Source organism: Engystomops pustulosus, chromosome 9, assembly GCF_040894005.1.
Source record: "Engystomops pustulosus chromosome 9, aEngPut4.maternal, whole genome shotgun sequence".
Taxonomy (NCBI): domain Eukaryota; kingdom Metazoa; phylum Chordata; class Amphibia; order Anura; family Leptodactylidae; genus Engystomops; species Engystomops pustulosus.
Genome location: NC_092419.1, coordinates 2349088 through 2362973, shown reverse-complemented (window position 1 = coordinate 2362973; position 13886 = coordinate 2349088). Strand labels below are relative to the sequence as shown.

General features: G+C 44.0%; 1 protein-coding gene across 3 annotated transcripts in view; it reads right to left on the bottom strand.

Annotated features, from left to right (window-relative positions):
• LOC140077556 (tenascin-X-like) overlaps positions 1 to 13523 on the bottom strand; it is a 77776-nt gene extending 64253 nt beyond the window's left edge. For all 3 annotated transcript variants that reach the window (XM_072124812.1, XM_072124813.1, XM_072124814.1), the window contains exons 1-2: positions 13308 to 13523; positions 1 to 2376 (exon numbers count right to left, since the gene is read on the bottom strand). In XM_072124812.1, coding sequence (XP_071980913.1) covers positions 1 to 2376; positions 13308 to 13509 — 2578 coding nt within the window. In that variant the 5' untranslated portion in view covers positions 13510 to 13523. The remainder of the gene's footprint in view (positions 2377 to 13307) is intronic.
• Positions 13524 to 13886: the final 363 nt, after the last annotated feature.

The window sequence follows — 13886 nt, the reverse complement described above, 5'->3', positions numbered from 1 at the left end:
CCACTGAGCAGTCGGGACCACCGAAGCCCTTCTTACATACACAAACGCCATTTGTGCACTTTCCTCGTCCGCTGCAGTTTCCTGGACAACTCTTGGTCCCACACACCGGCCCGATATATCCAGCATTGCAGATACATTTCCCGTTCACACACAGCCCATTATTGTTGCAGTTTTTGGGGCAAGCTTTGGAGCCACAATCGGATCCTGTGAATCCTGGATTACAGACACAAACACCCTCCTCACAACGTCCATGGGCTTCACAGTTCTCAGGACAAGCTCTAGATCCACAGTCCACCCCTGAAAATCCTGGATTGCAGACACATTTCCCATCATTGCAGCGTCCTTGGTTATGACAGTCCTCTGGACATGTTCTAGAGCTGCAATCTGGATCAGTGTAACCAAAATCACAGAGACACACTCCATCATCACATTGGCCTTGGTTGGAACAATCGTTGGGGCAGGTTTTTAGTCCGCAGTCTATATCTGTGTATCCAGGATCACACTGGCAGATCCCATCATCACAATATCCCCGATTGTGGCAATCATTGGGACATGATCTGGACTGACAGTAAGGTCCGGTGTATCCCTGGTCACAGACGCACTTTCCGTCATCACATCTGCCGCGATCGTTGCAGTTATCTGGACATGCTCTAGCTCCACAGTCTGTGCCGGTGTAACCGGAATAACAAACACATTGACCATCTTCGCACCGACCTTTGTTGCTACAATCTTTGGGACAAGTCCTAGATGCACATTCTAGACCAGTATATCCAAAGTCGCAGACACATTTCCCATCTTCACACCTGCCATGGTTATGACAATCATTGGGACATGTTCTAGACTCACAATCCTGACCGGAGTATCCAGTATCACAGATACAAACGCCGTCATCACACCTGCCCCGATGGTTGCAGTCACTGGGGCATGTCCTGGTACCACAGTCTACACCTGTAAATCCATAGTCGCAGACACAAGCTCCGTCTTCACAGTGGCCCCGGTCATAGCAATTATTGGGACATGTTCTAGTGCCACAATCTAGACCAGTATATCCGGACTCACAGAAGCAAACGCCTCCTGCACAGCGACCTCTATCATGGCAGTTGTTGGGGCAAGTCCTGACAGTACAGTCCACTCCTGTGTAGCCAGGGTTGCAGACACAAGTTCCTCTTAGACATCGTCCATGTCTAGTGCATCCAGCTGGACATGTTCTGGTTCCACAAACTGGACCAACGAAGCCAGAACTACAAATACACTTGCCATTGATGCACTGTCCGTTTCCACTGCAGTTCTTTGGACAAGCTTTAGAGCCACAATCCGGTCCGGAGAATCCAGCGCTGCAGATACATACTCCATCTTCACATCGGCCCCGATTGTTACATTTGTTGGGGCAGGTTCTGGATTTGCAGTCTTCTCCTGTGTATCCAGAATGGCAGACGCATTGACCATCATCGCATCTGCCCCGGTTATTACAGTCATTGGGACAAGTCCTGATCTCACAGTCAGGTCCAGTGAACCCTGGATTACATATACATTCTCCGTCCTCACAGCGGCCACGTTTCTCACATTCTTCAGAACAGATCCTGATCCCACAATCTGGACCTACAAATCCCGTGTCGCACACGCACCTTCCGTAGACGCACTGTCCCTGCTCGTTGCAGTCTTCAGGACAGGCCTTATGGGCACAGTCCTCTCCGTGATACCCCTGGTCACACAGGCAGACTCCATCCTCACATCTGCCATTGCCATTGCAGTCATTCAGACAAGTTCTGATGCTGCAGTCTGGACCCGTGAAACCAGAATCACAAACACAGACTCCATCTTCACAGTCCCCGCGCTCTTGGCAATTATTGGGGCAACCACTCGTGCTGCAGTCCTCTCCAGAGAAGCCCGAGAAACAGCGACAAACCCCATTGTCACAAATCCCTCTACTGAGACAGTCCCTGGGGCAGGTCCTGGTACCACAATCTGGGCCAGAATATCCGGGATGGCAGACACAGGCGCCTCCTTCACACTTCCCCTGATTCAGGCAGTTTTTGGGGCAGTATCTGGTGCTGCAGTCGTCCCCTGTGAATCCGGCATCACATACACAAGCCCCATCCTCACAGCGGCCGTGGTAGTTACAATTGTCGGGGCAAGTTTTATGGGCACAGGACGCCCCGGAGAATCCCTCGAAGCAGATACAGCGGCCATGCACACAGCGGCCCTGGTCATGACAGTCCTCAGGGCAGGTCCGCAGCTGGCACTGGTCTCCCATATAACCATCTCTACACTGGCATTGCCCATCTACACAGGAGCCGCGATCATCACCACCACAGCCCCCCGGGCAATCATCTCCAGCCGGGGCACAGGGAGCGGGCTTCATGCTGGAGGGGTCATCTACAAAGAACAACGTCCATTAGTAAGAGACATAAATATCTGATTCATCTCTTTCTATTAATGAAAAATTACATCTATCCATGTCTATCTATCTATCTATCTATCTATCTATCTATCTATCTATCTATGTATCTATCTCCTATCTATCTATCTATCTATCTATCTCCTATCTATCTATCTCCTATCTATCTATCTCCTATCTATCTATCTATCTATCTATCTCCTATCTATCTATTTATCTATCTCCTATCTATATATCTATCTATCTCCTATCTATATATCTATCTATCTATCTATCTATCTCCTATCTATCTATCTATCTATCTATCTATCTATCTCCTATCTATCTATCTCCTATCTATCTATCTATCTCCTATCTATCTATCTATCTATCTATCTATCTATCTATCTATCTATCTATATATCTCCTATCTATCTATCTATCTATCTCCTATCTATCTATCTCCTATCTATCTATCTATCTATCTATCTATCTATCTCCTATCTATCTATCTATCTATCTATCTATCTCCTATCTATCTATCTATCTATCTATCTATCTATTATCTATCTATCTATCTATCTCCTATCTATCTATCTCCTATCTATCTATCTATCTATCTATCTATCTCCTATCTATCTATCTATCTCCTATCTATCTATCTCCTATCTATCTATCTCCTATCTATCTATCTATCTATCTATCTATATATCTCCTATCTATCTATCTATCTATCTATCTCCTATCTATCTATCTATCTATCTATCTATCTATCTATCTCCTATCTATCTATCTATCTATCTATCTCCTATCTATCTATCTCCTATCTATCTATCTATCTATCTATCTATCTATCTGCAACATCCCCCACCGGGGCCTAGCCCTTGAGGTGAGGCCTGGAGACAGCCGGGGCCCGCGGTACCGGAGTGGCTGGCGGTTGCGGCCTAAGCACGCTATTGTCACGGTGCTTGGTACGGGGGGAACCGGAGGGCTGTCCTACAGCCTGGCAGGTCTCCAGCAGGGTGGTGTTGGCAAGAAAAGATGAGGGAGCGGCTGCTATAGCGGATCTCCCTGGGGCAACCCCTTAATGTCCCGAGTGTGAGTCTCTGTGTGATGGACAGGGTGCCGGTGATGAAGGCAGCCGTATTAGCAGGGACCAGACGGAGACAGAAGTTGAAGAAGACAACTTACAGTTCTTTATTTGAACCGCAGGAACCGCAGCAAACGTGCCTTTAACAGGTAGGTGGTGGAGTACTGGAGAGGTATTTGGAGGGAGCCACAGGATGTAGTTCACCAGCCTGGATGTATAGGGCAGGCTGGGAGGCAGCTGTGTCCTTAGAGGATGCTTCAGCTCGGTCCTGGATCTCTTCAGGTATCACCCTTGAAGGTAGGATGATACCCCTTTCCTCACTACACTAACTCTAGTCTTATTCTCCACTTCAGGCAGGGGCTAGGCTCTTCCTGCTCTGGTCCGGTGTGCTAGAGACTCTGAGCTGCTGCTCAGCTAACTACTCTCTGCATGCGTCCTGCAGACCCAGAGGGCCTGACTAGGACTGGTCTCTTCTCCCTTCTGGGGGAGACTTCTCTAGAACATTCCTGGCCAGGGGGTTTTATTACCTCCCTTTGGTCAGGTGGTGGCTGCTCCTCCAATTACCTCTCAGTGCACAGAGACAGGATGTAACACAGATCATTGAATACTGGACTTTTACATCATATACAGATTTAACTTCTGCCTTGCCAGGCAGGATTAACCACTGCAATGTCCCCTGTGTGATGTGGTGACATGTTATGGGGCTAATTCGCAAGCACCCCCTCGCCATTGCATCGGCGAGGGTGTTGCATATCTATCTATCTATCTATCTATCTATCTATCTATCTATCTCCTATCTATCTATCTCCTATCTATCTATCTATCTATCTCCTATCTATCTATCTATCTATCTATCTATCTATCTATCTATCTCCTATCTATCTATCTCCTATCTATCTATCTATCTATCTATCTATCTCCTATCTATCTATCTCCTATCTATCTATCTCCTATCTATCTATCTATCTATCTATCTATCTATCTATCTATCTATCTATCTCCTATCTATCTATCTCCTATCTATCTATCTATCTATCTCCTGTCTATCTATCTCCTATCTATCTATCTCCTATCTATCTATCTATCTATCTCCTATCTATCTATCTCCTATCTATCTATCTCCTATCTATCTATCTATCTATCTATCTATCTATCTCCTATCTATCTATCTATCTCCTGTCTATCTATCTCCTATCTATCTATCTCCTATCTATCTATCTATCTATCTATCTCCTATCTATCTATCTATCTATCTATCTATCTATCTATCTCCTATCTATCTATCTATCTATCCCCTATCTATCTATCTATCTATCTCCTATCTATCTATCTCCTATCTATCTATCTATCTCCTATCTATCTATCTATCTCCTATCTATCTATCTATCTCCTATCTATCTATCTATCTATCTCCTATCTATCTATCTCCTATCTATCTATCTATCTATCTATCTCCTATCTATCTATCTCCTATCTATCTATCTATCTATCTATCTCCTATCTATCTATCTATCTATCTCCTATCTATCTATCTCCTATCTATCTATCTATCTATCTCCTATCTATCTATCTCCTATCTATCTATCTCCTATCTATCTATCTATCTATCTATCTCCTATCTATCTATCTCCTATCTATCTATCTATCTATCTCCTGTCTATCTATCTCCTATCTATCTATCTCCTATCTATCTATCTATCTATCTATCTCCTATATATCTATCTATCTATCCCCTATCTATCTATCTATCTCCTATCTATCTATCTCCTATCTATCTATCTATCTATCTATCTATCTCCTATCTATCTATCTATCTCCTATCTATCTATCTATCTATCTCCTATCTATCTATCTCCTATCTATCTATCTATCTATCTATCTATCTATCTCCTATCTATCTATCTCCTATCTATCTATCTATCTCCTATCTATCCATCTCCTATCTATCTATCTCCTATCTATCTATCTATCTATCTATCTATCTATCTCCTATCTATCTATCTATCTATCTCCTATCTATCTATCTATCTATCTATCTCCTATCTATCTATCTCCTATCTATCTATCTATCTATCTATCTATCTCCTATCTATCTATCTATCTATCTATCTATCTATCTATCTATCTCCTATCTATCTATCTCCTATCTATCTATCTCCTATCTATCTATCTATCTATCTATCTCCTATCTATCTATCTATCTATCTATCTATCTATATCCTATCTATCTATCTCCTATCTATCTATCTATCTATCTATATCCTATCTATCTATCTCCTATCTATCTATCTATCTATCTATCTATCTATCTATCTATCTCCTGTCTATCTATCTCCTATCTATCTATCTCCTATCTATCTATCTATCTATCTATCTCCTATCTATCTCCTATCTATCTATCTATCTATCTATCTATCTATCTATCTATCTATCTCCTATCTATCTCCTATCTATCTATCTATCTATCTATCTATCTATCTATCTATCTATCTTCTATCTATCTATCTCCTATCTATCTATCTATCTATCTATCTCCTATCTATCTATCTATCTATCTATCTATCTATCTATCTCCTATCTATCTATCTCCTATCTATCTATCTCCTATCTATCTATCTATCTATCTATCTATCTATCTATCTCCTATCTATCTATCTCCTATCTATCTATCTATCTATCTATCTCCTGTCTATCTATCTCCTATCTATCTATCTCCTATCTATCTATCTATCTATCTCCTATCTATCTATCTCCTATCTATCTATCTATCTATCTATCTATCTATCTATCTATCTCCTATCTATCTCCTATCTATCTATCTATCTATCTCCTATCTATCTATCTCCTATCTATCTATCTATCTATCTATCTCCTATCTATCTATCTATCTCCTATCTATCTATCTATCTATCTATCTATCTATCTATCTATCTCCTATCTATCTATCTATCTATCTATCTATCTATCTCCTGTCTATCTATCTCCTATCTATCTATCTCCTATCTATCTATCTATCTATCTATCTATCTATCTTCTATCTATCTATCTATCTATCTATCTATCTATCTATATCCTATCTATCTATCTCCTATCTATCTATCTATCTCCTATCTATCTATCTCCTATCTATCTATCTATCTATCTATCTCCTATCTATCTCCTATCTATCTATCTATCTATCTATCTATCTTCTATCTATCTATCTATCTATCTATCTATCTATCTCCTATCTATCTATCTATCTATCTATCTATCTCCTACCTATCTGTCTATCTATCTCCTATCTATCTATCTATCTATCTATCTATCTATCTATCTATCTCCTATCTATCTATCTATCTATCTATCTATCTCCTATCTATCTATCTCCTATCTATCTTCTATCTATCTCCTATCTATCTATCTCCTATCTATCTCATATCTATCTATCTCCTATCTATCTATCTATCTCCTATCTATCTATCTATCTATATATCTATCTATCTATCTCCTATCTATCTATCTATCTATCTATCTATCTATCTTCTATCTATCTATCTATCTATCTATCTCCTATCTATCTATCTATCTATCTATCTATCTATCTATCTATCTCCTATCTATCTATCTATCTCATATCTATCTATCTATCTATCTATCTCCTATCTATCTATCTATCTCCTATCTATCTATCTATCTATCTCCTATCTATCTATCTATCTCCTATCTATCTATCTCCTATCTATCTATCTATCTATCTATCTCCTATCTATCTCCTATCTATCTATCTATCTATCTATCTATCTATCTCCTATCTTTCTATCTATCTATCTATCTCCTATCTATCTATCTATCTATCTATCTCCTATCTATCTATCTATCTATCTATCTCCTATCTATCTATCTATCTATCTATCTATCTATCTATCTCCTATCTATCTATCTATCTATCTCCTATCTATCTATCTATCTATCTATCTCCTATCTATCTATCTATCTATCTATCTATCTATCTATCTATCTCCTATCTTTCTATCTATCTATCTCCTATCTATCTATCTCCTATCTATCTATCTATCTATCTATCTATCTATCTATCTCCTATCTATATATCTATCTCCTATCTATCTATCTATCTATCTATCTATCTATCTATCTATCTCCTCTCTCATTTGTATCTATGAATCTCTTTTGGTGTCTCTGCCTTTTGTCATCAGGACAGGAACAGTTTAGGAGAAACGTTTCCCAACTCTCCGTCCTTGTAATAGATTATAATCGTCTTTGCGTCCAGGGCGCAGTCACGTAACGGCCAAACCATTTGATTTTTCTATAATATGAATAATTAAGAAAATCCTGAAAAATAGATGCAGCCAAAAATTAAGAATAAGCAGCGTCCGGTGTATCCAGCGCAGATACAATGTGTAACACTTCAGCTACACGACAGCCGGGAGTGGACGTGGCGCTGAGCCTAGATAAACCGCCTGCGCCGTGTCAGCACCGGATACATATAGACGAGCGCCAGGCAGGGGTTACATGGACTCAGTATCTGGATTAGGCAGAGGTGTAACTCATCACTCCTAATCCCCAAACACTTGGATCACGTATTCTCTATAGGAACAATGGAGACATCACTGGACTAGACTTGGCCCCTCCATCAGTCCCATAGACCCGGTCATCCATGGACTAGACTTGGCCCCTCCATCAGTCCCATAGACCCGGTCATCCATGGACTAGACTTGGCCGCCTCCATCAGTCCCATAGACCCGGTCATCCATGGACTAGACTTTGCCGCCTCCATCAGTCCCATAGACCCGGTCATCCATGGACTAGACTTGGCCCCTCCATCAGTCCCATAGACCCGGTCATCCATGGACTAGACTTGGCCCCTCCATCAGTCCCATAGACTCGGTCATCCATGGACTAGACTTGGCCGCCTCCATCAGTCCCATAGACTCGGTCATCCATGGACTAGACTTGGCCCCTCCATCAGTCCCATAGACCCGGTCATCCATGGACTAGACTTGGCCCCTCCATCAGTCCCACAGACCCGGTCATCCATGGACTAGACTTGGCTGCCTCCATCAGTCCCATAGACCCGGTCATCCATGGACTAGACTTGGCCGCCTCCATCAGTCCCATAGACTCGGTCATCCATGGACTAGACTTGGCCCCTCCATCAGTCCCATAGACCCGGTCATCCATGGACTAGACTTGGCCCCTCCATCAGTCCCATAGACCCGGTCATCCATGGACTAGACTTGGCTGCCTCCATCAGTCCCATAGACCCGGTCATCCATGGACTAGACTTGGCCGCCTCCATCAGTCCCATAGACTCGGTCATCCATGGACTAGACTTGGCCGCTTCCATCAGTCCCATAGACCCGGTCATCCATGGACTAGACTTGGCCGCCTCCATCAGTCCCATAGACCCGGTCATCCATGGACTAGACTTGGCCGCCTCCATCAGTCCCATAGACCCGGTCATCCATGGACTAGACTTGGCCGCCTCCATCAGTCCCATAGACCCGGTCATCCATGGACTAGACTTGGCCGCCTCCATCAGTCCCATAGACTCGGTCATCCATGGACTAGACTTGGCCACCTCCATCAGTCCCATAGACCCGGTCATCCATGGACTAGACTTGGCCGCCTCCATCAGTCCCATAGACCCGGTCATCCATGGACTAGACTTGGCCGCCTCCATCAGTCCCACAGACCCGGTCATCCATGGACTAGACTTGGCCGCCTCCATCAGTCCCATAGACCCGGTCATCCATGGACTAGACTTGGCCGCCTCCATCAGTCCCATAGACCCGGTCATCCATGGACTAGACTTGGCAGCCTCCATCAGTCCCATAGACCCGGTCATCCATGGACTAGACTTGGCCCCTCCATCAGTCCCATAGACTCGGTCATCCATGGACTAGACTTGGCCGCCTCCATCAGTCCCATAGACCCGGTCATCCATGGACTAGACTTGGCCGCCTCCATCTGTCCCATAGACTCGGTCATCCATGGACTAGACTTGGCCGCCTCCATCCGTCCCATAGACTCGGTCATCCATGGACTAGACTTGGCCGCCTCCATCAGTCCCATAGACTTGGTCATCCATGGACATTATCATCTACTGAGGCATCAGATTCCTCCAACCTCTCCAAAGTGAATGTCGATCTTAAAAAATTCTGTTCCAGTTAAAGGGATTATTCAGAAATGCAAAAACGCGGCTGCTTTCTTCTGGGACATTGATGGTCATAGTGAAGGTACTAGAAGGGATTGTGGAGACTTTTGATTCCCAACAGGGATTAAGGGTTTGACATGGTCAGTAAGCCTCCTCAAACCGGGAGGGTACATCACAGACAAAATTAAAATCAAGTGAATAGTCAGAGAAGAAGACACTTGAAGAAGTTAGTAATGGGTCATCAAGAAACAAAGCAATAGATCAGGCAACAATAATCCAGGTTAGGCAACAGTTACAAGTAAGGGGAGGAACAACCAAAATCACTGGCAGAGAAGTCCAGTACCAAGCACAGCTTTATGGCTAGCTAATGAGAAAACTGAAAGCCAACTGAGCAGGGCACCTTTGCCTCCCTCTCAGATCAGGAATGTGACACGTTACCTATGACGATGCATCACATCTCTCTGGAAAGTTACTAAATTTACAGGATCACATGGCCGATTCTCAATCAGATCGCTTAGGGGATTTGAAACTGAGATTCTTGTTTTTACAATGACATCAGAACCAAGGCCCGAACCCAAGATATAGGCATCTGAAGTGACTCCCCAGCCTCAGCATGACTCATCTCAAACAAAAAGTCACTCTTCTCTTCTGGCCGGTCCCTTTAAGTATGGATTTCTGAGCACTATTGGACCTTACACGGAGGCTGATTAGGATCTTAGGATGAATTAGGCTTTTACGTCAAAGCTGTCGTCTGCGCCGTCTCATCATAATTCTGTCTCTCCCAAAAAACCTGAACATTATGCAGGAATAATGAGCCGACTCTGCGGACCTTCACATATTTCCTCCAGGAACCATAGAACTGTCTTATTTTACTAGCCATCGCCGCCATCTGTCGCAGTGATCCGGTTTTATCCGCCCCATCGCAGTTTTATGACTACGGTCCTAGCCGGGGGTTTAGCCGCAGGTAAGTACAGAACATTTCCTGTCCTGTGTAAGAGGGGAAATTACTCATTAATTATTATGGGACCCGGGATTTAGGGTGAAGGGTGATGGACGGGAACGGTCCTGGAATTATTCAAAGCTGGCGACGGCACTAAAATATGTTTTCATCTTCTCCTCCCCCAGAAAACCTGACTGCGCTCCAGTTACAATGAGTATTTCTGCAGTCCGAGAATCTGGATAAACAGCGTTTTATGAGTCTAGTGGGAAAGCAGCGATTGTCAGCCATGTGCCAGATATGGACCTGCCTATCCACCTCCCCCGAAATATTCAAAGCACATTTAAAGGGCTAACGTCTGAAGACAAAAGGACCTGAAATCAGACAATACAGGACGGACACCTATCTTAGGGCTAATGTCTAAAGGACCTGGAATCAGACAATGCAGGGCGGACACCTATCTTAGGGCTAAAGTCTAAAGGACCTGGAATCAGACAATGCAGGACGCACACCTATCTTAGGGTTAAAGGACCTGGAATCTGACAATGCAGGACGGACACCTATCTTAGGGCTAAAGTCTAAAGGACCTGGAATCAGACAATGCAGGGCGGACACCTATCTTAGAGCTAAAGGACCTGGAATCTGACAATGCAGGACGGATACCTATCTTAGGGCTAAAGTCTAAAGGACCTGGAATCAGACAATGCAGGGCGGACACCTATCTTAGAGCTAAAGGACCTGGAATCTGACAATGCAGGACGGACACTTATCTTAGGGCTAAAGTCTAAAGGACCTGGAATCAGACAATGCCGGATGGACACTTATCTTAGGGCTAAAGTCTAAAGGACCTGGAATCAGACAATGCAGGGCGGACACCTATCTTAGGGCTAAGGTCTAAAGGACCTGGAATCAGACAATGCAGGGCGGACACCTATCTTAGGGCTAAGGTCTAAAGGACCTGGAATCAGACAATGCCGGATGGACACTTATCTTAGGGCTAAAGCCGCCTCCATCAGTCCCATAGACTCGGTCATCCATGGACATTATCATCTACTGAGGCATCAGATTCCTCCAACCTCTCCAAAGTGAATGTCGATCTTAAAAAATTCTGTTCCAGTTAAAGGGATTATTCAGAAATGCAAAAACGCGGCTGCTTTCTTCTGGGACATAGTTGGTCATGGTGAAGGTACTAGAAGGGATTGTGGAGACTTTTGATTCCCAACAGGGATTAAGGGTTTGACATGGCTATCTTAGGGCTAACGTCTAAAGGACCTGGAATCTGACAATGCAGGACGGACACCTATCTTAGGGCTAAAGTCTAAAGGACCTGGAATCTGACAATGCAGGGAGAACACCGATCTTAGAGCTAAAGGACTTGGAATCAGACAATGCAGAACGGACTCCTATCTTTGGGATAACGTCTGAAGGACCTGGAATCTGACAATGCAGGACGGATACCTATCTTAGGGCTAAAGTCTAAAGGACCTGGAATCAGACAATGCAGGGCGGACACCTATCTTAGAGCTAAAGGACCTGGAATCAGACATTGCAGAACGGACTCCTATCTTTGGGATAACGTCTGAAGGACCTGGAATCAGACAATGCAGGGCGGACACATATCTTAGGGCTAAAGTCTAAAGGACCTGGAATCAGACAATGCAGGACGGACACCTATCTTTGGGATAACGTCTAAAGGACCTGGAATCAGACAATGCAGGACGGACATCTATCTTAGGGCTAAAGTCTAAAGGACCTGGAATCACACAATGGAGGGCGGACACCTATCTTTGGGATAACGTCTAAAGGACCTGGAAACAGACAATGCAGAATGGACACCTATCTTTGGGATAACGTCTAAAGGACCTGGAAACAGACAATACAGGACAGACACCTATCTTAGGGCTAAAGTCTAAAGGACCTGGAATCTGACAATGCAGGACGGACACCTATCTTAGAGCTAAAGAACCTGGAATCAGACAATGCAGAACGGACTCCTATCTTTGGGATAACGTCTGAAGGACCTGGAATCAGACAATGCAGGGCGGACACCTATCATAGGGCTAAAGTCTAAAGGACCTGGAATCACACAATGCAGGACAGACACATATCTTAGGGCTAAAGTCTAAAGGACCTGGAATCAGGCAATGCAGGACGGACACCTATCTTAGGGCTAATGTCTAAAGGACCTGGAATCAGACAATGCAGGGCGGACACCTATCTTAGGGCTAAAGTCTAAAGGACCTGGAATCAGACAATGCAGGGCGGACACCTATCTTAGGGTTAAAGGACCTGGAATCAGACAATGCAGGGCGGACACCTATCTTAGGGTTAAAGGACCTGGAATCAGACAATGCAGGGCGGACACCTATCTTGAGGCGTCTTATAGGGGCAGAGGCTTCTTATAGGGGCAGAGGCTTCTTTTAGGGGCTTATGACTTACACAATCTGCAATACATATTTGCAGACCAGCGCCAATGTGGAATCACTCTCTGGTCTACAGTAAGTTTCTCCTTTTCCAGAAATCTTGCGTTACTAAAGGGCGCGACTAGGAAAGTTCGTGAGGACAAAGATGAAGCAGTGGAAAAGTTATTAACATTTTCAAAAAAAGTGTTTAATGTCTGTAAATCCTGAGAAACCACATCTGTCCCGATCATCAAGACCCCGGGGCGGTCGAGGATCCGCGGTGACTGACAGTGGTTCTATCGGACCTGTTACCGGTGCCGCTGGTTCCAATGGGCTGCACTTACCTGCCCCACCTTGGATATTACCGCAGCAGTTCGCCGTGCATTGCCCCTTTATGTCCCGCACCAACTTCTCCAAAATCATGAGACGTTTGAGCAGGTTCTTCACACCTTCTGCTTCCGGACATTGAGGCTGGGGAGCAGCTGGAGGCGCTGATAGGGATCCCCCAAAAACGATGATAAGGAGAGATAATGAAAGGAGGGACATGATAGAGCAGCGGGAGGGAAAGCGGGATCACCTGCCAAAGGAAGGAGAGACGTCAGAACTTGTATTACTACAGGAGATGTTTCCTTCCCACCCAAAAATAATCATCCAAATAACATAAGACAAGAAACAATCCATTAACAACAATGGAAAAGAGCAAGAAAAAAGAAAGAATAAAGAAGAGATGAGGGAATGGAAGGGAAAAAGATGACAACAAAGAGAAGAAAAGGAGGAGGAAGGAAAAAAGCTGGAGACGTTGAAGAAGGAAGATGGAAGACAAAGCGGAGAAGAAAGGAGAAAGAATGGCCGATACAATGACAACGTTCAATGCGTCTGACAATAAGGAGAACCTGAGAGAAGAAATAAGATGGGGGGGGCAA